Here is a 27,642-nt window from a genome sequence, read left to right as displayed (position 1 = left end):
ATCCCAGGGTGGGAATTCCCCAGGATGACCTTGGAGGGGTGATCCTTGAGACCCTCCTAGGGTGGTGATTCCTGGGATCTGCATGGGGTAATGATCCCTGAAATGGCCCTGGGGTGGTGATTCCCAAAATTCCCATGGGGTGATGAGCCTGGGACTTCCATGGGATGGTGATCCCTAAGACCCCCCTGGGTCAGTGATTCCTGGGATCTCCATGGGGTGGTGATCCCTGAAATTCCCATGGGGTGATTGCTGGGACTTCCATGGGGTGCTGATTCCCGGGATTCCCATGGGGTGGTGATTCCCAAGACTTCCATGGAGTGCTAATTCCTGGGATCCTATGGGATGCTAATTCCCGAGATCCTCATGGAGTGGTGATTCCCGAGGTTCCCATAGGGTGGTAATTCCTGAGAACCCCATGGGATGATGATTCCCAAGATCTCCATAGGGTGGTAATTCCGGGGACTTCCATGGGATGGTGATTCCCGAGTTCCCCATGGGGTGGTGATTCCTGAAATGCCCCTGGGTCAGTGATTCCTGAGATCCCCATGGGGTGCTGATTCCTGGGATCCCGGTGGGTCAGCGATCCCTGACACCCTCCTGGCTTGGCAATCCCCAAACCATCCACGGCTCGATGATCCCGAGACCCTCAGACATCCTGCGACCCCCGCGGGACGGCGATTTTAGGGTCCCCCGCTGATCGATGATCCCCGAAATCCCCAAAATCCCCACGGAATGACCAACCCCGGGACCCCCCACCCCTTTCCCCGGGTGGGCTCCGGTGCTGCCCCGGTTCCGTGGCCGCTCTCGGTGTCCCCGGCGCTGCCGGCTCCGGTCCTCCACGGAGCAGGGGGCAGAGCCGAGCGGCTCCGAACCGCCCTCCGTGTTCCGCTTCCTGCCGCCGCCGCCACCGGGCAGGATGCGCCCGATCCCCGCCGCCCTCCCTCCGCCCGCCCAGGTGAGCACCGGCACCGGCCCCGGGGGGTGCGACCGGGGGGTGACACCGGGGGGTGGCACCGGGGGGTGACACCGGCGCGGGGACACGGCGATGCGCTTTGGAGACCCCCGGGGGTACCGGCACTGCCCCGCTCCGGTGCGAGGGGTCGGTACCGATCCCCGGCAGCACCGGCGGGAGAGAACCGGGAGATTCCCGGTGCTGCGGAGCCGCCGGTACCGGTGCGGGGTTATCCATGGCAGCGGGGTTATCTGCCGGTGCCGTGGGTATCTGCCGGTGCTGTGGTTACCGGTGCTGTGGATATCTGCCGGTGCCGTGGTTCTATCTGCCGGTGCCGTGGTTCTATCTGCCGGTGCCGTGGGTATCTGCCGGTGCCGTGGTTATATCTGCCGGTGCCGTGGGTATTATTTGCCGGTGCCGTGGGTATTATTTGCCGGTGCCGTGGTTATCTGCCGGTGCCGTGGGTATTATCTGCCGGTGCCGTGGTTACCGGTGCTGCCGGTACAGCGCTGAGCGGTGCCGCGGTTACCGGCGCGGTGCTCCCCGGTGCCGGGGTTATCCCAGCATCCCAACATCCATCCTACAGCAGATACCGGGACACCCATCAGGGCCACAAGGCCAGGAGAGGCTTCCCCGTGCCTCAGTTTCCCCCTGGGGAATCTGAAGGGCAAAAGGAACAAACGCCCTGCTGGGAGCGCTTGGCAGGGGTCGTGTCCTGGCTTGGCAGGGGTCGTGTCCTGGTTTGATCCCGGTCTTGGCACCGCTGTCACCCTCCCGGCTGTGCCCCGGCTGCCACCGGCGGTGCCCGGTCCGTGGGGCGGACTCTGGACCCGGACTGGGCGGTGCAGCCGAGATAGCGCCTGGGAGGGTCAAAGGCTCCCGCAGAAGTTTCTGGGTGCTGCTGGCGGCGGTGCCAGTGCAGGGTCCCCCGGGAGCGGGGCACAGGGGGACACCCGACACCAGGTAGAGGGGGACAGGGGGATCCCCGTCACTCCGGGAGTGGGGAACAGGGGGATCCCCGGAGCGGGGGACAGGGGGATCCTCGCCACTCCGGGAACAGGGGACAGGAGGACCCCCGCCACCAGGTAGAGGGGGACAGGGGGACCCCCGCCACCAGGTAGAGGGGGACAGGGGGACCCCCGCCACCAGGTAGAGGGGGACAGGGGGACCCCCGCCACCAGGTAGAGGGGGACAGGGGGATTCCTGTCACCCCGGGAGCGGGGGACAGTGGGATCCCCGGGAGCGGGGGACAGGGGGACCCTCGCCACTCCAGGAGTGGGGGACAGGGGGATCATCACCACCCCGGGAACAGGGGGATCCCCATCACCCCGGGAAAAGGGGACAGGGGGATCCCCGTCATCCCAGGAACAGGGGACAGGGGGATCCTCGCCACCCTGGGAACAGGGGGATCCCTGTCACCCCGGGAAAAGGGGACAGGGGGATCCCCGTCATCCCGGGATCAGGGCACAGGGGGACCCCCGCCACCCCCTGTCCCAGCCAGGGTGCCGATTCCATCCCTGAGCTGCCGCCCCCTCCCCGCAGCGGCTCCCGCCGTGACGGCCGAGCTCGGACCCCCGGCCCCGCAGCCCGGACGGGAGGGGGGGCTCGGTCTGGTGCCCCCTGCCCCCTCTGCTCACCGGCCATGGGCAGCCACGAGAAGGACCCGTCCTCTCCCAAGAGAGCCCTGTCCCGCTCCAACAGCACCGTGTCTTCCAAGCACAGCAGCGTCCAGCAGGTCGGAGGATTTGGGTCTGGGGAGGGGGGCTCAGAAGGAGCAGAGGGAGCTTTGGGGGCTTTAGGATGTGGGTACCAAGCGTCCCTGCATGGAGATGAGGTGGGCAGCAGCCTCTGGTGCTCAGAGACCCCCACGCTGACCCCCAATCCCGCAGGGCTCGGAGAGCTGGGAGGTGGTGGAGGAGCCCCGTGGCCGGGGCAGCCCCGGGCAGCAGCCGCAGCGGCACGAAGGCTACCTGCTCAAGAAGAGGAAATGGCCCCTGAAGGGCTGGCACAAGGTAACAGGCTGAGCTGGCACCAGGAGCCGTGATTTGGGCAAGGTGGGCTGGGTGTAAGGGGGTGCAGAGCAACCCAAACCTTTCCCCTCCATCCCCAGCGGTACTTCGTGCTGGAAAACGGGATCCTGAAATATTCCACCACGCGCCAGGACGTGAGTGTGTGCCCAGGCTGTGGCCACAACGGCCTCCCCGGGGGGCTCAGGGCTGGGGACACCCCCCTGAGAAATGGGGGGAAGGGTCTTCAACCTGACAGACATCCCTGGACCCCCAGGTGCTCAAGGGGAAGCTGCACGGTGCCATCGATGTCCGGCAGTCCGTCATGTCCGTCAACAAGAAGGCGCAGAGGGTTGACCTGGACACGGAGGACAACATTTATCACCTCAAGGTGCCACTCATGGCTTGGGAGCTGGCATGGGACAGGGTTGGGGACATCAGGTGGTGACAATTTGCCGCTGTCCCCCCCAGATCAAGACCCCGGAGCTGTTCTCCAGCTGGGTGAGCAGCCTCTGCTCCCACCACCACGGCGAGCGGCCGGAGCCGTGTCCCCAGGGGGGTCCCAGCACGAAGGTGGGTGACACCTTGGGGTGACAGCACCAGGCAGGTGGCTCCTGACAGCGACTGATGCCCTCTGTGCCCTGCTGCAGGGCCAGTGGACACGGATCCTGCCCTCGGGCAGTGCCCCTGCGCTGTCCACGCTGGCCAGCTCCCGGGACAAGGTGAACGCGTGGCTGAAGGACAGCGAGGGGCTGGAGCGCTGCTCGGCCGGTGAGCGGGGCCCGAGGGGGTGTGTGGGGCCGGCTGGGTGCCCCGTGCCCCGCTCCCTGACCCCTGTGCCCCTACAGAGCTGTCAGAGTGCCAGGCCAAGCTGCAGGAGCTGACGGGGATGCTCCAACACCTGGAGGCTCTGCACCGCATCCCCTCGGCCCCGCTCATCCCCGGCAGCCAGGTGAGGGGGGCAGCCAGGTGAGGGGGGTCCCGAGCCCCTCCCTTTCCGGCTGCAGCCCCCTCCTCTCCCTCACAGCCCTCGGCTGCCACGGAGAGGCCCAAGAAAGGCCGGAGGAGCACCAAGATCTGGTGCACGCAGAGCTTTGCCAAGGACGACACCATCGGCAGGGTGAGGGTGAGCTGGAACCGCCCCCACCCCCCAATCTCTGCCACCACCAGGGCACGGAGCCCCCCCAGGTGACCCCGCTGACCCCCGTGTCCCCTCAGGTGGGCCGCCTGCACGGCTCTGTCCCCAACCTGTCGCGCTACCTGGAGCCATCGCAGAGCCAGCTGCCCTTCAGCGTCCCCCCGGAGTACACGCAGCTGCAGCGCAGCTTCTGGGTCCTGGCACAGAAAGGTGCGATGGGAACGGGGAGCTGAGCCTTGACGGGGGTGCCAGGGTGGATTTTGGGGTGCTGACCCTCATGTCCCTGTCCCCCGGCAGTGCACGGCTCGCTCAGCAGCGTGGTGGCCGCGCTGGTGGCCGAGAGGGCTCGTCTGGAGGAGATGCGGCAAGCGCTGGACAGGCAGGGTCCGGCCCCACGGCCCGGCAGCGCCGGCACGGCCGGGGTGAGGCACCACAGCGGATTTTTGGGGGTGCTGGGTGACCCCTGTCCCTGTCCTGGCTGGAGGGGACCGATGGCTCAGCCTCTCCCTTCCCACAGCCCGCCCTGCGCCGCTTCCACTCGCTCTCCGTCTCCTCCGACACCACCCTGGACTCCTTCGCCTCGCTGCACCCCGATGAGGTCAGGGGGTGGCGTGGGGTGATCAGGGGGTGGCGTGGGGACATCAGGAGTCACAGGGCGGGCTGGGGGTGCTGTGACCCCCCCGGGATGGGGCTGAGCCCGTGGCTGTCCCCGCAGCCGGACGCGCTGCCCGCCAAGGGCCGGGAGCAGCAGCTCTCCAACCGCAGCATCGTCTCGCTGGCCGATTCCCACACCGAGTTCTTCGATGCCTGCGAGGTTTTCCTGTCCGCCAGCTCCTCGGAGAACGAGGTGAGGGGGCTTTGGGGGGGTTCTGATGGTTGGGGAGGAGTCTCTGCCACCCCCTCGCTGCTCTGGGTTCATCTCTTCGCTCTCTCTCCCCCCGTCCCACCTCATTAGTTGATCCCTGGATCGCCCCCAGCCCCTGGATCCCCCCCAATCCCTGGATCCCCCCCAGCCCCTGGATCCCCCCCAACCCCTGGATCCCCCCCAGCCCCTGGATCCCCCCCTCTCCCCGTGTCCCCCCCAGCCCCTCCCCGCCCTCGGGCTCTCCGCAGTCTCTGAGCCCCGTGGTGCTGCCGGTGCCGCCCCCTCCCCATCCCGACGCCCCCAGCCCATCCCGGGGCTCATCCCCTCCTTTCGGGGGGACCCTTCCCGGTAGCACCGCACCCACCCCCTCCGTGGGGTCCCCCCTGCATCCCCCCCATCCCCCCGGGACCCCCGAAGCCGCCGACGCTCCCTGCGCCTCCTCAGCCCTCGGAGGACGAGTCGTGCATCAGCGAGGTCACCGCCAGCGTCTGCGAGGAGAGCGCGGAGCCGGGGGGGCCGGGGCGCGCCCCGACAGGTACCGGGACACCGGGGGGACACCGGGGGGACACCGGGGAGGGGAGAACCGGGGATGGGAGTGGGGGAAAAGGGAACCGAGGCGGGGGCAGCTCTGCTTTCCGAAATGGGAAGGGAAAACAGCGGATGGGGGGAACGGAGGGGAAGGGACGGCTCTGCTCCGACAGCACCGGGGAGGGGAGAATCGGGGAAGGGAGAACCGGAGAGGGAAGAAACGGGGATGGGACAATCGGGGATGGGAGAACCGGGGAGGGGAGAACTCGGGAGGGGAAAACCGGGGAATGGAGCACCGGGGATGGGAGAACCGGGGAGGGGAACACCGGGGATGGGATAATCGGGGATGGGATAATCAGGGATGGGAGAACCGGGGAGGGAGCACCGTGATGGAAGAATTGGGGAGGAAGCACTGGGAATGGGAGCACCGGGGATGGGATAATCGGGGAGGGGAGAACCGGGGATGGGAGAGTCGGGGAGAGAGCACCGGGGATGGGAGCACCGTGATGGGAGAACCGAGGAAAGGAGGGCCGGGGATGGGAGAACCGGGGATGGGAGCACCGGGGATGGGAGAACCGAGGAATGGAGAACCGGGGAATGGAGCACCGGGGATGGGAGAACCGGGGAATGGAGAACCGGGGAATGGAGCACCGGGGATGGGAGAACCGAGGAATGGAGAACCGGGGAATGGAGAACCGGGGAAGAGGATCAGCTCCATCCCACCGCCGCTGCCCGGCAGGAGCGGAGCGCCCGGGGCTCCCGGCCGAGCCGCCGCCTCTGGAGCCGCCGCTGGAGCTGCCGGGGCCGGACCCTCGGCGGAGGAGCCGCCTGCCCGCGCCCCCCGCTCCCTCGGGGGATGTCAGCCTGTGGGGGCTCCTGAGGAGCAGCGTGGGCAAGGACCTGTCCCGCGTGGCTCTGCCCGTGCAGCTCAACGAGCCGCTCAACACCCTGCAGCGGCTCTGCGAGGAGCTGGAGTACAGCGCGCTGCTCGACAGAGCCAGCCGGGCCCGGGACCCCCGGCAGCGCCTGGTCAGGGGGGAACCGGGGGCACCGGGGAGAGCCGGGGGAACCGGGGGGCTCGGGGAGGGTTGGGGGCTCGGGGAGGATTTGGGGGCTCGGGGAGGATTGAGGACTCGGGGGGCTCGGGAAGGATTTGGGGGCTCAGGAAGGATTTGGGGTTTGGGGGGGCTCGGGGAGGATTTGGGGCTCAGGGGGCTCGGGGAGGATTGGGGGCTCGGGGACGATTGAGGACTCGGGTGGCTCAGGAAGGATTTGGGGGCTTGGGGGGCTCGGGAAGGTTTGGGGGCTCAGGGGGCTCAGGAAGGATTGGGGACTCAAAGGGATCAGGAAGGATTTGGGGCTCAGGAAGGATTTGGGGCTCAGGGGGCTCGGGAAGGTTTGGGGGCTCCGGAGGCTCGGGAAGAATTGGGGACTCAGGGGGCTCAGGAAGGATTTGGGGTTTGGGGGGCTCGGGGAGGATTTGGGGGCTCGGGGGACTCGGGAAGGTTTGGGGGTTCGGGGGGCTCGGGAATGATTGAGGATTCGGGGGGCTCAGGGAGGATTTGGGGGCTCGGGGGGTTCAGGAAAGATTGGGGGCTTGGGGGGCTCATGTGGGGACAGGGAGAGTTTGGGGACACAGGAGACCCTGAGATCATGTGAGGACAGGGAGAATTTGAGAGTTTTGGGGACATGGGTGAACCTGAGGACTTGTGGGGACAGGGAGAATTTGAGGATTTTGGGGACATGGGTGAGCCCGAGGTCATGTGGGGACAGGGACAGTTTGAGGATTTTGGGGACATGGGGGAATCTGAGGACATGTGGTAACAGGGACAATTTGAGGATTTTGGGGATATAGGGGAGCCCGAGGACAGGTGGGGACAGGGAGAATTTGAGGACATGGGTCAGCCCAAGATCACATGAGGACAGGGAGAGTTTGAGGATTTTGGGGACATGGGGGAGCCCAAGGACGTGTGGAGACAGGGGGATTTAGAGACCTGTGGGACATGAGGGACACCTGGGACGTGGGGGACCCCAAGGACCGGTGGGGACAGGGAAAATGTAAAGATTTTGGGGACATGGTTGAGCCCGAGATCACGTGAGGACAATTTGAGGATTTAATGGGCTCAGAGTCGCTTGGCTCTGCTGGGACTTGTGGGACCGGGGCAGGACCCTCGTGTGCCCATCCCAGCCGTGGTGACAGCGGCGGGGTGGCCTTGGGGACAGGTTTATGTGGCCGCCTTCGCCGTGTCCGCCTACGCCTCCACCTACTACCGGGCGGGCAGCAAACCCTTCAACCCCGTGCTGGGCGAGACCTACGAGTGTGTGCGGCCAGACCGTGGATTCCGCTTCATCAGCGAGCAGGTGGGGTCTGGGGGGGCCCGGGGGGCACCCCGGGGCTGGACAGGGTGGTGGCATGTCCCTTATTGTCCCCTCAGGTGTCGCATCACCCTCCCATCTCCGCCTGCCACGCTGAGTCTGATAATTTTGTCTTCTGGCAAGGTGGGTGTGCTGGAGGGGGGGTGGGGGGTGCCCTGAAATCCTCCTCATCCTCATCCTCATCCTCATCCTCATCATCCTCATCCTCCTCCTCCTCATCCTCATCATCATAATTCTCCTCATCCTCATCATCCTCATCCTCATCATCATCATCCTCATCATCCTCCTGCTCCTCCTGGTCCTCCTCATCCTCATCCTCATCCTCATCATCCTCATCCTCATCATCCTCCTGCTCCTCCTGGTCCTCCTCCTCCTCATCCTCATTTTCATCCTCCTCATTCTCATCCTCCTCATCCTCATCCTCTTCATCCTCATCCTCATCATCCTCATCCTCATCATCCTCATCCTCATCATCCTCATCCTCATCATCCTCATCATCCTCCTGCTCCTCCTGTTCATCATCCTCATCATCGTCCTGCTCCTCCTGCTCCTCCTGTTATCCTCCTGCTCATCCTCCTCATCATCCTCCTCCTCCTCCTCATCCTCATCCTCATCCTCATCATCCTCCTCATCCTGCTCCTCCTCCACCTTCTCCTCATCCTCCTCATCCTCATCATCTTCCTCCTCCACCTCCTCCTCCTCCTCCTCCTCCTCCTCCTCCTCCTCCTCCAGACATGAGGTGGAAGAACAAATTCTGGGGCAAATCCCTGGAGATCGTCCCCGTGGGCACCGTCAATGTCCAGCTGCCCAGGTGAGACCCCCCCCCCACCCCAAACCCCCCCGTGCCTCCTCCCCCCTGCCCCCCCCGTGCCCACCCAGGTGTCCCCCCAGGACCGGTGACCACTACGAGTGGAACAAGGTGACCACGTGCATCCACAACGTGCTGAGCGGGCCCCGCTGGATCGAGCACTACGGGGAGGTGCTGATCCGGAACACCCGCGACGCCTCCTTCCACTGCAAGCTCACCTTCTGCAAGGTGTGCCCCTCCCTGCCCCGCCCTGCCACGCCCTGCCACGCCCTGCCCCTCCTCCTTCCACTGCAAGCTCACCTTCTGCAAGGTGTGCCAGCCCCGCCCTGCCCCGCCCTGCCACGCCCTGCCCCGCCCTGCCCCGCCCTGCCACGCCCTGCCACGCCCTGCCACACCCTGCCACGCCCTGCCCCTCCTCCTTCCACTGCAAGCTCACCTTCTGCAAGGTGTGCCCCGCCCTGCCACACCCTGTCCTGCCCCTCCTCCTTCCACTGCAAGCTCACCTTCTGCAAGGTGTGCCAGTCCCGCCACACCCTGCCCTGCCACGCCCTGCCACGCCCTGCCCCTCCTCCTTCCACTGCAAGCTCACCTTCTGCAAGGTGTGCCTCACCCTGCCCCACCCTGCCCTGCCCTGCCACGCCCTGCCCCGCCCTGCCACACCCTGCCACGCCCTGCCCCTCCTCCTTCCACTGCAAGCTCACCTTCTGCAAGGTGTGCCACGCCCTGCCCCGCCCTGCCACACCCTGCCCCGCCCTGCCCCTCCTCCTTCCACTGCAAGCTCACCTTCTGCAAGGTGTGCCCCGCCCTGCCACGCCCTGCCACACCCTGCCACGCCCTGCCACGCCCTGCCCCTCCTCCTGCCACTGCAAGCTCACCTTCTGCAAGGTGTGCCAGCCCTGCCCTGCCCCGCCCAGCCACACCCTGCCCCTCCTCCTACCACTGCAAGCTCACCTTCTGCAAGGTGTGCCCCACCCTGCCCTGCCCCACCCTGCCACACCCTGCCCTGCCACGCCCTGCCACGCCCTGCCACACCCTGCCACGCCCAGCCACGCCCTGCCACACCCTGCCCTGCCCCTCCTCCTTCCACTGCAAGCTCACCTTCTGCAAGGTGTGCCAGCCCCGCCCTGCCACACCCTGCCACGCCCTGCCACGCCCTGCCCCTCCTCCTTCCACTGCAAGCTCACCTTCTACAAGGTGTGCCCCGCCCCTGCCACACCATGCCCCGCCCTGCCACACCCCTCCGTGCCCACCCACTGCCACACCCTGCCCAGACCCTTTCTGAATTTTGTCTCTCCTGGCCCCATCCTTTGCCCAGTGGCCACGCCCTTTCCTGGTGACCCCACCCATCATAACCACACCCTTTCCCAGTAGCCACACCTCTCTTCCAATAGCCCCACCCCTTTCCCAATAGCCCCACCCTTCTCAATGACCACACCCTTTCCAATGACCCCACCCTATCATAGCCACACCCCTCTCCAAATAGCCACACCCCCTTTTCCAATAGCCACACCCCTTTTCCAATAACCACACCCCCCTTTCCAATAGCCACACCCCTTTTCCAATAGCCCCACCCCTTTTCAATAGCCACACCCCTCTCCCAACAGCCCCACCCTTCGCAATGACCCCACCCTATCATAGCCACGCCCTGTCCCAACAGCCCCACCCCTTTCCCAATAGCCACACCCCTCCCAATGACCCCACCCCCCCTCCCAGCCCCGCCCTTGTCCCCGGCCACCCCCTCTGAGCTCCCGGTGGTCCCAGGCTCGTTACTGGGGCGCGGGGGCCAACGAGGTGCAGGGGGCCGTGCTGAGCCGCAGCGGGACGCCCGTGGAGCGCCTGGCGGGCAAATGGCACGAGGGGCTGCACCGCGGGCCCGCCCCGGGCCAGTGCGTCTGGAAAGCCAGTAAGGAGCTGGGGGAGTGCCCTGAGGGGGTTATCCCACCCTGAGGGGGTTATCCCACCCTGGGGAGGGGTCTCCCACCGTTTCCCCCCTCCCCACGCAGACCCCATGCCCCGCGACCACGAGCGGAATTACGGCTTCACGCAGTTCGCGCTGGAGCTCAACGAGCTCACGCCGGAGCTGCGCCGCGTCCTGCCCTCCACGGACACGCGCCTCAGGCCGGACCAGCGGTCAGCACAGCTCGGGGGGGAGTGGGACAGGTGGGCTAAAGCCCCCCAGGTGGTCACAGCCGCTCCCCACAGGTACCTGGAGGAGGGGAACGTGCCGGCGGCCGAGGCGCAGAAGCGCCAAATCGAGCAGCTGCAGCGCGACCGGCGGCGCGTGATGGAGGAGAACAACATCACCCACCAGGCTCGCTTCTTCAGGTCTGGGGGGGCTGCCGGGGATGGGGGAGCCGTGGGGGGAGGGGGATGTGGGGGTCTTGTGGAGTGGGGAGATGTTCTGGGGGTGCTGAGGGCATCCCGTGGGTCGGCAGGGATGTGGGGTGATCAATAAATGGGGAAACTCCCTGGGAGTCTTGGGGACACCCCAAGAGGGGCTGGAGGGGTTTTAAAGGATTAGGGGGATCCTCTGTGTCCCAAGAGGGGGTGGAGGGGTTTTAAGGGATTAAGGAGATCCTCTGGGAGCCCTGGGGACACCCCAAGAATGTGTGGAGGGATTTTGAGGGGTTAAGAAGATGCTCTGGGAGTCTTGGGGAGGAGTTTTGAGGGATTAGGGAGGTCCCCTGGGAGCCTTGGGGACACCCCAAGAGGGGGTGGAGAGGTTTTGAGGGATTAGGGGGATCCTCTGTGTCCCAAGAGGGGGTGGAGGGGTTTTGAGGGATTAAGGAGATTCTCTGGGAGTCTTGGGGACACCCCATGGCTGAACGGCATGTGGGGTGATCAATAAATGGAGAAACTCCCTGTGAGTCTTGGGGACACCCCAAGAGGGGCTGGAGGGGTTTTAAAGGGTTAAGGAGATTCTCTGGGAGCCTTGGGGACACCCCAAGAATGTGTGGAGAGATTTTAAGAGATTAGGGAGATCCCCTGGGAGCCTTGGGGACACCCCAATAATGTGTGGAGAGGTTTTGAGAATTAGGGAGATCCCCTGGGGGTCTTGGGGACACCCCATGGCTCCTGGGGCACGTGGGGCTCTCAGAAAATGGGGATCCCCTCCCACTGGAGTTCTGAGAGCATCTCAGGAGGGTCTGGGGCTCTCAGGGGACATGTGGGGCTCTGATGGGATGGGGAGACCCTTGCCAGGAGTCCTGAGGGCACCCCAAGGCTCGAGAGGATGTGGAGCTCTCAGGGAATTGGGAAAAAACCCCATGGGAGTCCTGAGACCTCCCCATGGTAATTTCAGAGATTTTATGGAGAGATTTTAGGGAATGTTGAGACGCTTTGGTGGTTCAGAAGAGTTTGGAACTCTCAGGGAATGGGGGAAAAAACCCATGGGAGTCCTGAGACCTCCCCACGGTCACTTCAGAGATTTTTTGGGGGTATTTTAGGGAATGCTGAGACCCTTTGGTGGTTCAGAGGAGTTTGGGGCTCTCAGGGAATGGGGTAAAAATCCCCATGGGAATCCTGAGACCTCCCCATGGTAATTTCAGAGATTTTATGGAGAGATTTTAGGGAATGTTGAGACCCTCTGGTGGTTCAGAGGAGTTTGGGGCTCTCAGGGAATGTGAAAACCCCCCTGGAAATCCCATCCAAGCCCCCCCTGACCCCACCCCCAGGCGTCTGACGGATTCCAGTGGCAAAGAGTCGTGGGTGAGCAACAACACCTACTGGAAACTGCGCCTGGAGCCCGGCTTCGCCCACCTGGACAGCGCCGTGCTCTGGTAGCCCCCCCCAAATCCTGGGGGTGCTGAGCCCCCCCAGCTCCTCACAGCAGCGGGGCTGGTCCCCCCAGCGCTTGGGGGTGCAGAATCCCGCCCCTCCTGCCCCCCTTTCCGAGCCGATTTGCCGAGGTTTCCATAAAACTGTGATTTAAAAACGGGAGGGGGGCGCTGGCAATGCCTCCCCCCGCCCCGGGGCAGAGCCTTGGGGACAGCTGTGGCACTTTGGGACAGGGGGTGGCAGTGTCCCCCCCTGCCCTGGGGGCACAGGGTGGTTCAGGGGGGGTTCAGGGGGGTTCCCCGCGGGCGGGAAGACCCCACTGCTCCCCCTCCACCCCGCCCCAAATTGTGCTGCTCTAATAAAGGCTGTGAAGAGTTGGGGTGTGCTGAGATTCCTGAGGGGGTTCAGGACCCCCCTCCCAGGTCAGGATGGGGATACACGAGTCCTTCCCACCCTCCCTGTGCCTCAGTTTCCCTCTCTGTGCCTCAGTTTCCCTCCCCGTTCCTCAGTTTCCCTCCCCGTGCCTCAGTCCCTCCCCATGCCTCAGTTTCCCTCCCCGTGCCTCAGTCCCTCCTCGTACCTCAGTTTCCCTCCCTGTGCCTCAGTTTCCCTCCCCGTGCCTCAGTTTCCCTCCCCGTGCCTCAGTTTCCCTTCCCGTGCCTCAGTTTCCCTCCCTGTGCCTCAGTTTCCCTCTCCGTGCCTCAATTTCCCTCCCCGTGCCTCAGTTTCCCTCCCCGTGCCTCAATTTCCCTCCCCGTGCCTCAGTTTCCCTCCCCGTGTCTCAGTTTCCCTCCCCGTGCCTCAATTTCCTTCCCCGTGCCTCAGTTTCCCTCCCCGTGCCTCAGTTTCCCTCGCTGTGCCTCAGTTTCCCTCCCCGTGCCTCAGTCCCTCCTCGTACCTCAGTTTCCCTCCCCGTGCCTCAGTTTCCCTCCCCGTGCCTCATTTTCCCTCGCTGTGCCTCAGTTTTCTTTCCCGTGCCTCAGTTTCCCTCTCCATGCCTCAGTTTCCCTCCTTGTGCCTCAGTTTCCCTCCCTGTGCCTCAGTTTCCCTCCCCGTGCCTCAGTTTTCTTTCCCGTGCCTCAGTTTCCCTCCCCGTGCCTCAGTTTCCCTCCTTGTGCCTCAGTTTCCCTCTCTGTGCCTCAGTTTCCCTCCCCGTGCCTCAGTTTCCCTCCTTGTGCCTCAGTTTCCCTCCCCGTGCCTCAGTTTCCCTCCCCGTGCCTCAGTTTCCCTCCCCGTGCCTCAGTTTCCCTCCTCGTACCTCAGTTTCCCTCTCCATGCCTCAGTTTCCCTCCCCGTGCCTCAGTTTCCTTCCCCGTGCCTCAGTTTCCCTCTCTGTGCCTCAGTTTCCCTCCCCGTGCCTCAGTTTCCCTCCCCGTCCCTCACACCCCTCCCCGTGCCTCAGTTTCCCTCCCCACACTCCCAGCACCGCGCAGAGCCGTGTCCCACAGTGTCCCCTCCCTTTTATTGTGATATGCCGCATCCCCCCCTCCCCACACCGGGGGCACGGGCTGGGGAGGAAAACTCAATAAATACTCCAGCATCAACCCCCCCACTCCCCTTAAAACCCACCAACACCAAAAACCAAAAACCAAACCTCACCACCCACCCCCCTCCCCGCTCTCCCCGCGCCCCCACCGGGGGGTGATTGTTGATTGTCACGCCGAGCTCAAGGGAGCATTCACACCCAAAAAAAGGGTCTGACCCCTCTTTTTCCCCCCCTAATTGCCGTAGTAGCCGTAGTAGCCCCCGTCGGGCAGCGGCTCCTTGTCGTAGATGTCGCCGTTGCGGGGCTGGGGGGAGCCCTCGCTGCTGGAGGGGTGCGGTGACACTCTCCTCCTCTTGCACTCGTAAAGCCCCGAGTCCGACGAGTCCCCGGAGGCCACCACCGCGGCTGGCTCGCTGGCCCAACCCTCCAGCTCCTTCCCCTTGTCCTCCCGGTGCTCCCGGTACCAGCCCAGAGCCGCCGCTGTCCCTTTAGGACCGAACTGCCCCGCGCTCCATCCCCCCGGGGTCACCCCAAACCCCCCCTCGGGGTAATAGGGCAGGGGGGGGTGCGGGGTGGGGGGCAGCCCGAAGGGTTTCACCCCATAGGGTTGGAATTTTCCCCCTCCGTAGCTCCCCTCGTACCCCCCGAACTCCAGCGAGCCGGGGGCTGGGGGCTGCTGAGGGGGGAAAAACCAGTGGGGAGGGTCTTTGGGGGGCAGGGGTAGCGCAGCCCCCCCCCGATCCCCCCCCAAAAAAGCGGCCCGGGGGCAGCGGGAACTGCTCGGGCAGGAAGGGCTGGAAGCGAGGGGAGGGCAGGAGCTGCTGGCAGCCCGAGGGGTCCGGCGGGGACGGGGTCAGGCGGTCACTCTCCGAGGCTGTGTACATCCTGGGGAGGAGGGGAATACAGGAATTTGGGGTTTTGGGGGTTTTTGGGAGGGATCCCGGATGAGTGGGGAGGTTGTGTACATCCTAGGAAGGAGGGGAATGCACGGGTTTGGGTTTTTTGGGTTTTTTTGGGGGGTTTTTGGGTGGGATCCCGGAGAAGTTTGGAGGCTGTGTACATCCTAGGAAGGAGGGGAACGCAAAAATTTGGGGTTTTTGGGGTTTTTTGGGGTTTTTTGGGAGTTTTGGAGGGATCCCAGATGAGTGGGGAGGTTGTGTGCATCCTAGGAAAGGGGGGAAGGCAAAAATTTGGGGTTTTTTGGGTTTTTTGGGGTTTTTGGGAGGGATCCCGGAGGAGTGGGGAGGCTGTGCACATCCTAGGAAGAAGGGGAACGCAAAAATTTGGGATTTTTTGGGGTTTTAGGAGGGATTCCGAAGGAGTGGGGAGGCTGTGTGCATCCTAGGAAGGAGGGGTTTGGGGTTTTTTGGGGTTTTTTTGGGGGGGGTTGGTTTTTTTGGGGTTTTTTAGGGTTTTTTGTTGGGTTTTTGGGGGTTTTGGGAGGGATCCTGGAGGAGCGAGAAGGTTGTGTACATCCTAGGAAGGAGGAGAACGCAAAAATTTGGGGTTTTGGGGGTTTTTTTGGGGCTTTTTTTGGGGTTTTAGAAGGGATCCCGGAGGAGTGGGGAGGCTGTGTGCATCCTAGGAAGGAGGGGAATACAGGAATTTGGGATTTTTTGGGGGCTTTTTGGGGTTTTGGGGGGGTTTTTGGGGGGTTTTGGGGTTTTTTGGGAGGGGATCTCGAAGGAGTGGGGAGGCTGTGTGCATTCTAGGAAGGAGGGAAATACACGAATTTGGGATTTTTTTGGGTTTTGGGAGGGATCCCAGATGAGTGGGGAGGCTGTGTGCATCCTAGGAAGGAGGAGAACTCACGGGTTTGGGTTTTTTGAGGTTTTTTTGGGGTTTTGGGAAGGATCCCGGAGAAGTTTGGAGGCTGTGTACATCCTAGGAAGGAGGGGAACGCAAAAATTTGGGGTTTTTGGGGGGTTTTTTGGGGTTTTGGGGGGTTTTGGGAGGGATCCCGGATGAGTGGGGAGGTTGTGTACATCCTAGGAAGGAAGGGAACGCAAAAATTTGGGATTTTTTGGGGTTTTGGGAGGGATTCCGAAGGAGTGGGGAGGCTGTGTGCATCCTAGGAAAGAGGGGTTTGGGGTTTTTGGGGTTTTTTGGGGTTTTTTGGGGGTTTTGGGAGGGATCCCGGAGGAGTGGGGAGGCTGTGTGCATCCTAGGAAAGGGGGGGAACGCAAAAATTTGGGGTTTTTGGGGGGGTTTTGGGGTTTTTTGGGGGTTTTTTGGGGGTTTAGGAGGGATCCCGAAGGAGTGGGGAGGTTGTGTGCATCCTAGGAAGGAGGGGAACTCACGGGTTTGGGTTTTTTGAGGTTTTTTGGGGGTTTTGGGAAGGATCCCGGAGGAGTGGGGAAGCTGTGTACATCCTGGGAAGGAGGGGAACGCAAAAATTCGGGGTTTTTGGAGTTTTTTTGGGGTTTTTTGGGGGTTTTGTGAGGGATCCCGGAGGAATGGGGGTGACACTCACGAGTCAAAGTTGTCCCGGAATCCTTTGGCGAAGGGGTTGTGATCGATCTTCAGCTGGGTGATCTGTGGGGATGCTGGCAGCTTGTCCCCAACCCCCCGGGATGTCCTCAACCCCTCCGGGATGTCCCCAACCCCCCCGGGATGTCCCCTCGCTGTCCCTTTGTCCCCATCCCAGCAAATCCCACCCGGGGGGTGCTGAGGGATTCAGGGTGGGATGTGTGGGATGCTCCTTGGGAATCCAGAGTGGGGATGAGGGGGTCCAGGGGGAGGCTCTGGAAATTTGGGGGATACTGGGAATACTGGGAATCCTCTGGGATGCTGAAAGGATCCAGGGAGTGGTTCTGGAGCGGATCTAGAGTGTGGTTCTGGAAATTTAGGGGATACTGGGGGCACTGGGATGCTGAAGGGATGCAGGAGGAGATCCTGGGATGCTGAGGGGATGTGTGGGACGGTTCTGGGAGGGATAATGGGATGCTGAAGGGATCCAGGGGGAGGCTCTGGAAGTTTGGGGGATACTGGAGGCACTGGGATGCTGAAGAGAACCGGGGGCTGGTTCTGGAGAGGATCCAGAGGGTGGTTCTGGAAATTTGGGGGAATACTTGGAGCCCTCTGGGATGCTGAAGGGATGCAGGGGGAGGCTCTGGAAATTTGGGGGATACTGGGGGCACTGGGATGCTGAAGGGATGCAGGAGGAGATCCTGGGATGCTGAAGGGATGTGTAGGACGGTTCTGGGAGGGATAATGGGATGCTGAAGGGATCCACGGGGTGGTTCTGGAAATTTAGGAGATACTGGTGGCACTGGGAATCCTCTGGGATGCTGAAGAGAACGGGGGCTGGTTCTGGTGAGGATCCAGGGGGTGGTTCTGGAATTTGAGGGGATACTGGGAGCACTGGGAATCCTCTGGGATGCTCTGAATGGATGCAGGAGGACACCCCGGGATGCTGAGGGAATGTGTGGGATGGTTCTGGGAGGGATAATGAGATGCTGAAGGGATCCACACTGGTTCTGGAAGTTTGAGGGATACTTGGAGCCCTTTGGGATGCTGAAGGGATGCAAGGGAGGCTCTGGAAATTTGGGGGATACTGGGGGCACTGGGATGCTGAGGGGATGCAGGGAACACCCCCGGGATGCTTGAGGGGACGCAGGGGACACCCCGGGATGCTGAGGGGATGCAGGGGACACCCCGGGATGCTGAGGGGATGCAGGGGACACCCCGGGATGCTGTGGGGATGCAGGGAACACACCGGGAATGCTGAGGGGGATGCAGGGAACACCCCGGGATGCAGCTGGGCTCTCAGGGGAACACCCCGGATGCTGAGGGGGATGCAGGGAACACCCCGGGATGCAGCTGGGCTCTCAGGGGAACATCCCGGGGGCGCTGGCACACAGGAACGGGCCAGCGGGATTTTCCTGGAGCTGGGAACACTCAGAGGGTGCCGGGGAATCAACGGGGCTGCTCTGGGAGTGCTCGGGCTGCCGTGGTGACCCCGGGATATCCCATCGCTGGTTTTTGGGAGATTTTTTTGGGATTTATTGGGGAGGGGGCGGGACGGGAATGTCGCACTCACGTCGGCGTTCTGGTAGGCGGTGACGGCGAATGAACTGGGTCTCGGGGAAGGCGAAGGTGTGAGTGTGCGGGCTGGGGTATCCATCCTCCCCCCTCGCCCTCCTTCACCTCCGTGACGTGCAGCCGCGGCTGGTACTTGTGCAGCGACTGCAGCACGAATCATCTGGGGGGAGAAAAAAAACAGAAAAATAAAAAAAAAACGGGCCAGCGAGCCCTCGGGGGGAAATCAGAGAGGGTGGGAGGGTGGGAACCCATCCCCGGGACCCCTCCCGGGTGGGACCCCTCCCCAGTGCCCCACTATCCCCCAAATTTCCAGAACCACCCCGTGGATCCCTTCAGCATCCCAAAGGGCTCCCAGTATCCCCTCAAACTTCCAGAACCACCCCCTGGATCCTCTCCAGAACCAGCCCCCGGTTCTCTTTAGCATCCCGGTGCCTCCAGTATCCCCTAAATTTCCAGAACCCCTCTGAATCCCTCTCCAGAACCACACCCCCGGTTCTCTTCAGCATCCCAGTGCCCCCAGCATCCCCATCAAATTTCCAGAACCACCCTGTGGATCCCTCCAGCATCCCATTATCCCTCCCAGAACCGTCCCAAACATCCCCTCAGCATTCCAGGGTCTTTTCCTGCATCCCTTCTGCATCCCAAAGGGCTCCCAGTATCCCCTCAAATTTCCAGAAACACCCTCTGGATCCTCTCCAGAACCACTCCCTGCATCCCTTCAGCATCCCAGTGCCTCCAGTATCTCTCCAAATTTCCAGAGCCACCCTCTGGATCCCTCCAGCATCCCATTATCCCTCCCAGAACCATCCCAAACATTCCCTCAGCATCCCAGAGTCTCCCTCTGCATCCCTTCAGCATCCCAGTGCCCCCAGTATCCCCTCAAACTTCCAGAACCATCCCCTGGATCCCTTCAGCATCCCAGACGGAGCATCCCCTCACCTGCCCGACGTTGTTGGAGGCTCCCTTGTTGTTGGTGAGCTTCAGCTTCCCGAAGGAAACCTCCTGGCGCATCCAGTGCGCTCCGGTGTTGGGAGAGTCGGGTGGAGTACAGGCGGTTCCCTGGCGAGGGGACAGCGGGGACAGCGGGGACAGCGTCACCCCCGCCCCGCCAGCCCGCCAGGGGTGAGGGAAGGTGACAAAACCCCCGTACCTGGCATGGTGCCCTCGGCTTTCCCGCACTGCACCCATTTGCCGCCCTGGTAGCGCCAGTGGTGTTGATCCACCAGCACCACGTCCACGCACACGCTGTAGTGAGCCGCGGGGTTCAGGCCCGACAGGTTGAAGCTGAGGAAGGGGAACATGCGCCTGGGGAGGGGACAGAGGCACAGACATTGTCACATTGTCACATTGTCGCATTGTCGCATCCCTCCAGTTTGAGCAGGGATGATGATGGTGATGGGGAAACTGAGGCAGCGCTGTCACCCCCCCCCGCCCGTGAGGAGCTGAGTGACCCCGGCAGTTGGGGGATGATGTCGCGACCGATCCCCTCCCTGTAGTGGCATTGTCACATTGTCACATCCCCCCCAGTTTGAGCAGGGTGATGATGATGATGATGATGATGATGATGATGATGATGATGGTGATGGGGAAACTGAGGCAGCGCTGTCCTCACCCCCCCGCCCGTGAGGAGCTGAGTGACCCCCGCAGTTGGGGGACACTGTCGGGACCGATCCCTCCCTCACTGTAGTGGCATTGTCACATTGTCACATTGTCCCGCTCGGCAGTTCGAGCAGAGATGATGATGATGATGATGGTGGTGATGATGGTGGGGAAACTGAGGCAGCCCTGTCACCACCCCCCCCCCATGAGGAGCTGAGTGACCCCGGCAGTTGGGGGATGATGTCGGGACCGATCCCCCACACTGTAGTGACATTGTCACATTGTCACATCCCCCCAGTTTGAGCAGAGATGATGATGATGATGGTGATGATGATGGTGGGGAAACTGAGGCAGCGCTGTCACCACCCCACCCACGAGGATCTGAGTGACCCCGGCAGCTGGGGGGACACTGTCGGGACCGATCGCCTCCCTGTAGTGGCATTGTCACATTGTCACATCCCCCCCAGTTTGAGCAGAGATGATGATGATGATGATGATGGTGGGGAAAGGGAAACTGAGGCAGCGCTGTCACCACCCCGCCCGTGAGGATCTGAGTGACCCCGGCAGCTGGGGGACACTGTCGGGACCGATCCCCCCCCTCACCCCTCCCCGGTCTCTCCCTCCCCCTCCCCAAGCACCTTCCGGCTCGGAAATCAACACCGCTGCTATTTCGGGCCCGAGCCAAGGGCAGGAAGGGGACACGGTGGCACCGGGGGGGGACAACACGGTGGCAGCTGCCATCCCCCCCCCGGGTGTCCCCAAAAAATCTCCACTCGCCCTCCCGGTAGCCACCAGGTTGGCAGCAGAGCCAAAATTCAACCCCCCAAGTGGAATTTTTGGTAATTTTTGGTGATTTTTGGTAATTTTTGGAAATTTTTGGAAATTTTTGGTAATTTTTGGTAATTTTTGGTAATTTTGGTAATTTTTGGTAATTTTTGGAGCTTGGTATCAGCGTCTCCTCCTTAATGTCAGACCCCAAATTCTCATCATCCCAAATTCCTGACGGGGGAAAAATTAAAAATAAAAAAAAAAAAGGGAGGGGGTCGGTGTTGGCCCCCGCAGGAAGTGGAAAGAAAAGTCAGCGCTGCTGAGTCAAAATTGCCTTTGCGAGAGAGTGGGGAATAGAAAAAGAAAGAGAAAAATAAAAATGGAAAAAAATAGAAAGAGAAAGGAAAAAAAAAATGAGATGAGAAGGAAAAAAAAAAAGCAGAAAAATAAAAGAGAGGAAAGAGAGAAAAAGAAGAAAAAAGGAAAATTAAGAAGAAAAAAAAAATTAAAAGAAAGAAAAGGAAAAAAAAGAAAAATTAGAAGGAAAAAAAGAAGAAAAAAAGAAAAGGAAGATAAAAAAAAAGAAGAAAAAATAAAAAGGAAGAAAAAATAGAAGGAAGAAGAAAAAGAAAAAGGAGGAAAAAAGAAGACAAAAAATAAAAGAAGATAAAAAAAGAAGATAAAAAATAAAAAGAAGTAAAAAAGAGGAAAAAATCAAGAAGAGTCAGTAAAAGAGGAAGAAGAAGAAGATAAAGAAAACTAAAAACAAGAACGCAAAAAGACTAAAAAGGAGAATAAAAAGAAGATGAAGACGAAGATAAATAAAAGGACAAAGATGAAAAGAGAACCAAGAGGAGCTGCACGTGCTCCCGAACATCCCGGGCTGCCCCCGACCCCTCTCAGCCCCCATTTCCCCTCCGTGTCCCCAAAAATCGCCGTCCCCGCGGGCTCACATCTCCTGTGGAGCGAGCACCGACCTTCCAGCCGCTGATAGAAAAAAAAAATTAAAAAAAAAATTTCAACCACATAAAAAAACCACCTGGGTACCACCGGAGCCGAAACCCTGAGCTGCTGCACCAGCCCGAGCTGCTGCATGGAGCAGAGATGAAAAAACAGCTTTTTCTTTTTTTTTTTTAGTTGTTTGTTGGGTTTTTTCTTTTTTTTTTGTTCTTTGCGCTGCCAGCGCTGCTCGGGGCTCTCACGCTGCTGCAGGGTGGGGGCAAGACCCGAAACCGCGCTCGCCTCGCTTTTATTTTTAAATTCCCCCGGCTCGGGCAGGACTCGGCGCTCCGGGGTTCGGTCATTGCGGTTTGGGAGGTGCCCACCCCAAAAAAAAAAAAAAAAATTAAAAAAAAAAAATAAATAAAACCGCTGGTTTCAGAATTTGAGGGTTTTGTTTCGGGGAGTTTGTCCCTGGGTGAACCCCTGGGTTGGGGACAGTGAGGGGACAGCGAGGGGACAGCAAGGGACAGCTGGGGACACAGCTGGGGACAGCTGGGGACAACAGCTGGGGACAGGGTGGGGGGTCCAGGAGGACAAAACACCCCCAGGCCGCGGCTTCCTGAGCTTCATCCTCCTCCTCCTCCTCCTCCCCCGGGGACCGCAGGAGCCACCACGGGCGGGTGGGACATGTCCCAATCCCCTGCACGACACGGGGGTAGGGCACGGGGACATGGAGTGGTGACACGATGACATGGATGGTGACACACCAATGCATGGTATGGCGACACAGAATGGCTCCTGGACATGACACGGTGACATGGCACGGTGGCACACCAATGCATGACACAGTGACATGGAGTGGCTGCTGGACATGGCATGGTGACATGGAATGGTGACACACCAACCCACGGCATGGTGACATTACATGGTGACACACCAACCCATGGCAGGGTGACACAGAACACCCTCTGGACACGGTGACAATGGCATGGTGACACACCAACCCATGGCATGGTGACACCAAAACACCCTCTGGACACGGTGACAATGGCATGGTGACACACCAATGCATGACACAGTGACATGGAGTGGCTGCTGGACATGGCAGGGTGACATGGAATGATGACACACCAACCCACGACATGGTGACAATGGCAAGGTGACACAGAACACTCTGTGGACACGGTGACAATGGCACGGTAAACACCAACCCATGGCAGGGTGACATTACATGGTGGCACACCAACCCACAGCATGGTGACACAGAACACCCTCTGGACCGGTGACAATGGCATGGTGACACACCAACCCATGGCACAGTGACAATGGCACATAGGTGACACACCAGCCCATGGCATGGTGACAATGGCACATAGGTGACACCAAAACACCCTCTGGACACGGTGACAATGGTGGTGACACACCAGCTCATGGCATGGTGACAATGGCATGGTGACACACCAACCCATGGCATGGTGACAATGGCATGGTGACACACCAATGCATGACACAGTGACATGGAGTGGCTGCTGGACATGGCAGGGTGACATGGAATGGTGACATGACACAACAACATGGCAGGGTGACACACCAACCCACGACAGGGTGACAATGGCATGGTGACACACCAACCCATGTCACAGTGACAATGGCATGGTGACACACCAACCCACGGCATGGTGACAATGGCACATAGGTGACACCAAAACACTCTCTGGACACGGTGACAATGGTGGTGACACACCAGCTCATGGCAGGGTGACAATGGCATGGTGACACATCAGCCCATGGCAGGGTGACACGGAACACCCACTGAGCACGGCGACAATGGCGTGGTGACAACCAATGCATGACACAGTGACATGGAGTGGCTGCTGGACATGGCATGATGACATGGAATGATGACATGACACAACAACATGGCATGGTGACACACCAACCCATGGCAGGTGACAATGGCACAAAATGACACCAACCCATGGCACGGTGACAATGGCAAGGTGACACCCAACTCACAGCATGGTGACACAGAACACCCTCTGGACACAGTGACAATGGCAGTGCCACCACGGTGCCACAGCAGGACGAGTCCCCTGACAAGGCACATCTGTGTGGCCAGCTGTGCGGTGACAGGGCACAGCTGGGTGTCACAGCACAGCAGGACACGGTGACAAAGTGACAACACGGCCACACCGACCCTGCCAGGGGTGCAAAGGACAGGGACAGCCCTGGAGTGTCCCCAAAGGGCAGGGACAGCCCTGGAGTGTCCCCAAAAGACAAAGCCAGGTCCCTGTGTCACCCCAAACCCAGCGCCGATCCTTTGGGGAACCCCAAAAACAAAAATGGGTTTGGGGAACCCCAAAACTCAGGGGTGGCCTTTGGGGAACCCCAAAAAGCAAAAATGGGACCTGTGTCACCCCAAAACTCGGCCAGCCGCTTGTGTCACCCCAAAACTCGGGCCAGCCGCTTGTGTCACCCCAAAAAGCAGAGCCGGCCCTTTGGGGAACCCCAAAACACAAAAACGGCTTTTGGGTAACCCCAAAAGGCAAAGCCAGCCGCTGTGTCACCCCAAAAACGCACAGACAGCCCCTGTGTCACCCCAAAAAACACAAACACAGATCCTGCGTCACCCCAAAATTCCCTAAGCATCCCCAAAAAACACAAAGACAACCCCTGTGTCACCTCAAAAACACAAACACGGGTCCTGTGTCACCCCAAAAAGGCAAAGACAGCCCTGTGTCACCCCAAAAACACAAACACAGGTCCTGTATGACCCCAAAATTCTCTGAGCACCCTCAAAAATCACAAAGACAGTCCTGTGTCACCCCGAAATTCCCTGAGCACCCCAAAATCGCAGACTCAGCCCCCCAAACCCCACAACAGGAATTCCTGAGCACCTGAGCACCCCAAAAAACACAAACACAGCCCCTGTGTCACTCCAAAAATCACAAACACAGGTCCTGTGTCACCCCAAAAATCACAAACGCAGGTCCTGTGTCACCCCAAAAATCACAAAGACAGCCCCTGTGTCCCCCAAAATTCCCTGAGCACCCCCAAATCTCGGAGCCAGCCCCTGTGTCACCCCAAATCTCGGTCCCAGCCCCTGTGTCACCCCCAAATCTCGGACCCAGCCCCTGTGTCACCCCAAATCTCGGACCCAGCCCCTGTGTCACCCCAAGTCTCGGCCCCAGCCCCCCGAACCCCACTGCAGGAATTTCCCCCGCCCGTCTCTGCTGGGGCTCCGGCCACTCCTCGGGGTTTTCCGCAGAAATCCTGCCCTGGTGAACCCCAAAATCCGCGGGGGACCCCGTTGGGGGTTCAGGTGCCAATTTGGGATTCAGGTGACCCCGTTTGGGGGCTCAGGTCCCCCTCGTGTCCCCATTTGGGGGTTCAGGTGCCCCTCGGTTCCTGTTTGGGGGTTCAGGTGCCACTCGAGTCCCCATTTAGGGGTTCAGGTCCCCGTTTGGGGGCCCAGGTGCCAATTTGGGGGTTCAAGTGACCCCTCAGGTCCCCATTTGGGGTTCAGGCCCCCCTCGAGTCCCCGTTTTGGGGGTTCAGGTGACCCCACAGATCTCCTTTTGGGGTTCCGATGCCCCTCGGGTTCCTGTTTGGGGGTTCAGATGCCCCTCAAGTCCCCATTTGGGGTTCAGGTTCCTCAGTTTGGGGTTCAGGTGTCCCTCGAGTCCCCATTTGGGTTTCAGGCTCCCATTTGAGGTTCAGGTCCCCTCGAGTCCCTGTTTGGGGTTCAGGTGCCACTCGGGTCCCCATTTGGGGTTTCAGGTCCCTGTTTTGGGGTTCAGGTGTCCCTGTTTGAGGTTCAGGTCCCCTCGAGTCCCTGTTTGGGGTTCAGGTACCTCTCAGGTTCCCTTTTGGGATTCATGTCACTATTTGGGGTTCAGGTCCCCATTTGGGTTTCAGGTCCCATTTGGGGTTCAGGTCCCCCTCGAGCACCACTCTGGGTTTTTTTTTCTTTTGGTTTTTTTTTCCTGTCTCAGCAGCGCTGCACACCGAGCGCTGCAAAAAAAAAATTAAAAAAAAAAAAATAAAAGAGCGAGCGGCGCAGGGTCGGGGGAAACGGATGTTTTGTGGCTCTGAGTTTGACGCTCTCCACAAGCTGAGCTTGCTCTGAGCCCCCCTCACCCCTCACCCCTGCATGAAATTGGGGGAAAAAAATCCCCAAAACCGCCTGGTTTGAGGTCGGGAGGTGAAATCAAAGCGGGGCAGGAGGAATTTGAGATTTTGGGCTGCCGCAATTTCCAGTTCCTGACACAGAACATGGAAAAAGAGCGGAAAAAAAATTAAAAATCCGAATTTCCTGCAAAGCCCGGGCAACAAACACCAACTTGGGGTGCCCGCCACCCCCCTGCCACCCCCTGGGTGACACTGGGGACGTGTCACCTCACCCGCGCCTGGCTCGGAGCGTCCCCGAGCGCAGCCGGGCCGCGGCCGTGCCAAACCAAGCGGCCCTAACGTGTTTAGACTTCCAACACATTAAACAGGTTGGGCTCAGCATCGAAGTGACACCGAGCGAGCCGAGGGCAGCCCCCGGTGCTGGCAGGGCAGGAGGGACCCCCGGCAGTGGGGAGGGGGCTGGGGAAGGGGGGGGAGGAGTGGGGAGGGGGATGTGGGCACAGCGGGGGGATGTAGATCTGTTTTTTTTTTTAATTTTTCCCCTTGGCACGGAGTTTTGGGATGAGCTGAGCTCTGGGTCTGACCCTGCTGGGATGCTGGGTGGAGACCCCTCCCCAAAATGCGGCTCCCAGGGGTTGGTTCCGCTCATTTTCACCAGCTCAGGGTGGGGCTGAAGGACGGGTTTAGCATTTTGGGATCCCTTTCCACCAACTACGGTCCCACAAGGCTTTTATAGCACCCAGACCCCCCAAAATATGATTTTGGCAGACCCCAAATGGGATTTTAGCAGACCCCAAAATGGGATTTTGGCAGACCCCAAAAGATGATTTTAGCAGACCCCAAAATATGATTTTAGCAGACCCCAAAAAAATCCCCCAATTCTCAGCCGGGAACCAACACGGAGGGACAGCGAGAACCCGGCCGTGGCGCCACCAAAAGCGATTTTGGCAGCCAGGACGTGGCCGAACCTGGTGCCACATGGGGTAGCCTGCCCCACAGAGCCACCCAGAGAGGGGACAGCGACAGGGAGTGTCACCCCCCCTCCCGTGTCGCTGCGGGGTGACAGCAGCTCCTCACCACTTGTTGCAGCGCCGAGCTCCGGATCCGGCCCGTGGGTTGGGGCCGGATCAAAGCTCCCTGCAGGCCCCTCTGTCACCTTCCTGACCCCCCTGTCCCTCCCTGACACAGCTGGGGACACCCCCAGACCCTTTTCTGCTTCTCAGCTCCCCAGGGAAACAACACCGGGGATGCTTTGCCTCCCATCTCGGGTTCTTTTTGTGGATGGGGATCCGCAAACACCTCCCACCCTTTTGGGGACCCTTCAGAGCCCCCCCGGATTGTCGCACCCCCCTCACCCTCGATGTCCCCGCACCCCCCGCCACCCCCGGTGCCCGCTGGGGTCCCGGTGGCGCTGCCACTTTTTGTCACGGTGCTGATTCCCCTCGGTGTCCCCACTTTGTCCCCTCCTCTGCGACAATTCCCTGTCCCCACCGCTCCGCTGTCCCCATCCCAGTCCCTCCCAGTCCCTCCCAGTCCCCCCAGTCCCCCCCAGTCCCCCAGGCTCACCTGCCCTGCTTGGTGATGATCATCTCGGTCTGGTGCTTGTGGAACTTGGCCCAGAGCGGGTAATTATTGAGCATCACCTGCACCTTCCCCGCCGCCCGGTACCCGGGCAGGGCACAGAGCGGGGGGCACAGCGGGGCACCCCCGTACCGAAAGCACCCTCGGCACCCCGTAACCCTCCCCGGGAGCAGCGGGAGGCGGCGGTGCCCGGTAAGGCGGGCACGGCCCCAGGAACCGGCCACCAAAACCTCCGGGAGCGCCGTACGGGAGAGGGGCAGCTCCCGGTTCCGGTGTCCCCCCGTCACCGAAAAAAGCGGCGGAGGAGTCCCGGTGTCCCGGGGGTCCTTGGTGAAGCTGGAGACCGTACTGAGCATGGGGGCGGCGGCCCGGGGGCTCCGGTGCCCGGCTCCAGCGCGCCCATGGACGGGCGGGGGCACCGGCCCCGCTCAGCCGCTCTCGGGGGTCCCCGGCACTCGGAGTTGTCCCCTCGGTGAAGCTCCCAAAGTCCCCTCCATGCCCCGGTGGGATCCCCGAGACGGGGATGGACAAGAGGGAGTGAGGAAAAAAAAAATAAATAAAAACGAACCCGGTAAAAAATACCCTAAAGCAGGCGGAAAAACCCCAAAGTGCCGTGGTTGATTGGGGGGTGCCGGTGCTGT

At 60.9% G+C, this 27,642-nt stretch overlaps 2 protein-coding genes across 3 annotated transcripts; one reads left to right on the top strand and one right to left on the bottom strand.

Annotated features, from left to right (window-relative positions):
* The first annotated feature begins 907 nt into the window (after positions 1 to 907).
* On the top strand, positions 908 to 12,694 carry OSBPL7 (oxysterol binding protein like 7). 2 transcript variants are annotated; one of them, XM_033079248.1, is made up of 23 exons: positions 908 to 955; positions 2,495 to 2,687; positions 2,842 to 2,964; positions 3,063 to 3,116; positions 3,236 to 3,349; positions 3,430 to 3,531; positions 3,609 to 3,729; positions 3,807 to 3,910; positions 3,986 to 4,078; positions 4,177 to 4,306; positions 4,394 to 4,518; positions 4,614 to 4,694; positions 4,812 to 4,943; positions 5,406 to 5,496; positions 6,229 to 6,518; positions 7,713 to 7,850; positions 7,925 to 7,988; positions 8,598 to 8,676; positions 8,757 to 8,901; positions 10,435 to 10,576; positions 10,677 to 10,803; positions 10,876 to 10,998; positions 12,348 to 12,694. In XM_033079248.1, the coding sequence occupies exons 2-23, from the start codon at positions 2,595 to 2,597 to the stop codon at positions 12,454 to 12,456; spliced, it is 2,580 nt and encodes an 859-aa protein (XP_032935139.1). In that variant the 5' UTR covers positions 908 to 955; positions 2,495 to 2,594; the 3' UTR covers positions 12,457 to 12,694. The 2 variants fall into 2 exon arrangements, with proteins under 2 accessions (XP_032935139.1, XP_032935138.1); XM_033079247.1 differs by having other exon boundaries at positions 3,986 to 4,084.
* On the bottom strand, positions 12,497 to 27,404 carry TBX21 (T-box transcription factor 21). The gene is given in 15 exon segments (XM_033079119.2): positions 12,497 to 12,593; positions 14,057 to 14,249; positions 14,252 to 14,678; positions 14,680 to 14,821; positions 16,410 to 16,471; positions 17,979 to 18,005; positions 18,007 to 18,069; positions 18,071 to 18,135; positions 18,916 to 19,025; positions 19,027 to 19,039; positions 19,131 to 19,285; positions 26,987 to 27,151; positions 27,153 to 27,298; positions 27,301 to 27,377; positions 27,380 to 27,404. Coding segments are annotated over 15 exon segments (1,767 nt in total).
* Between the last annotated feature and the right edge of the window lie 238 nt (positions 27,405 to 27,642).

The sequence above is a fragment of the Catharus ustulatus genome, chromosome 23 (assembly GCF_009819885.2).
Source record: "Catharus ustulatus isolate bCatUst1 chromosome 23, bCatUst1.pri.v2, whole genome shotgun sequence".
Taxonomy (NCBI): Eukaryota; Metazoa; Chordata; class Aves; order Passeriformes; family Turdidae; genus Catharus; species Catharus ustulatus.
This window is presented reverse-complemented; position numbering and strand designations above follow the sequence as displayed.

Coding starts and splice junctions, on each gene's coding strand:
- OSBPL7 (XM_033079247.1), top strand. CDS start 2,595: ATGGGCAGCCACGAGAAGGACCCGTCCTCTCCCAAGAGAGCCCTGTCC. Junction 10,577..10,676: donor CCAGTGCGTCTGGAAAGCCA/GTAAGGAGCTGG, acceptor CTCCCCACGCAG/ACCCCATGCCCCGCGACCAC. Junction 10,999..12,347: donor CACCAGGCTCGCTTCTTCAG/GTCTGGGGGGGC, acceptor CCCCACCCCCAG/GCGTCTGACGGATTCCAGTG.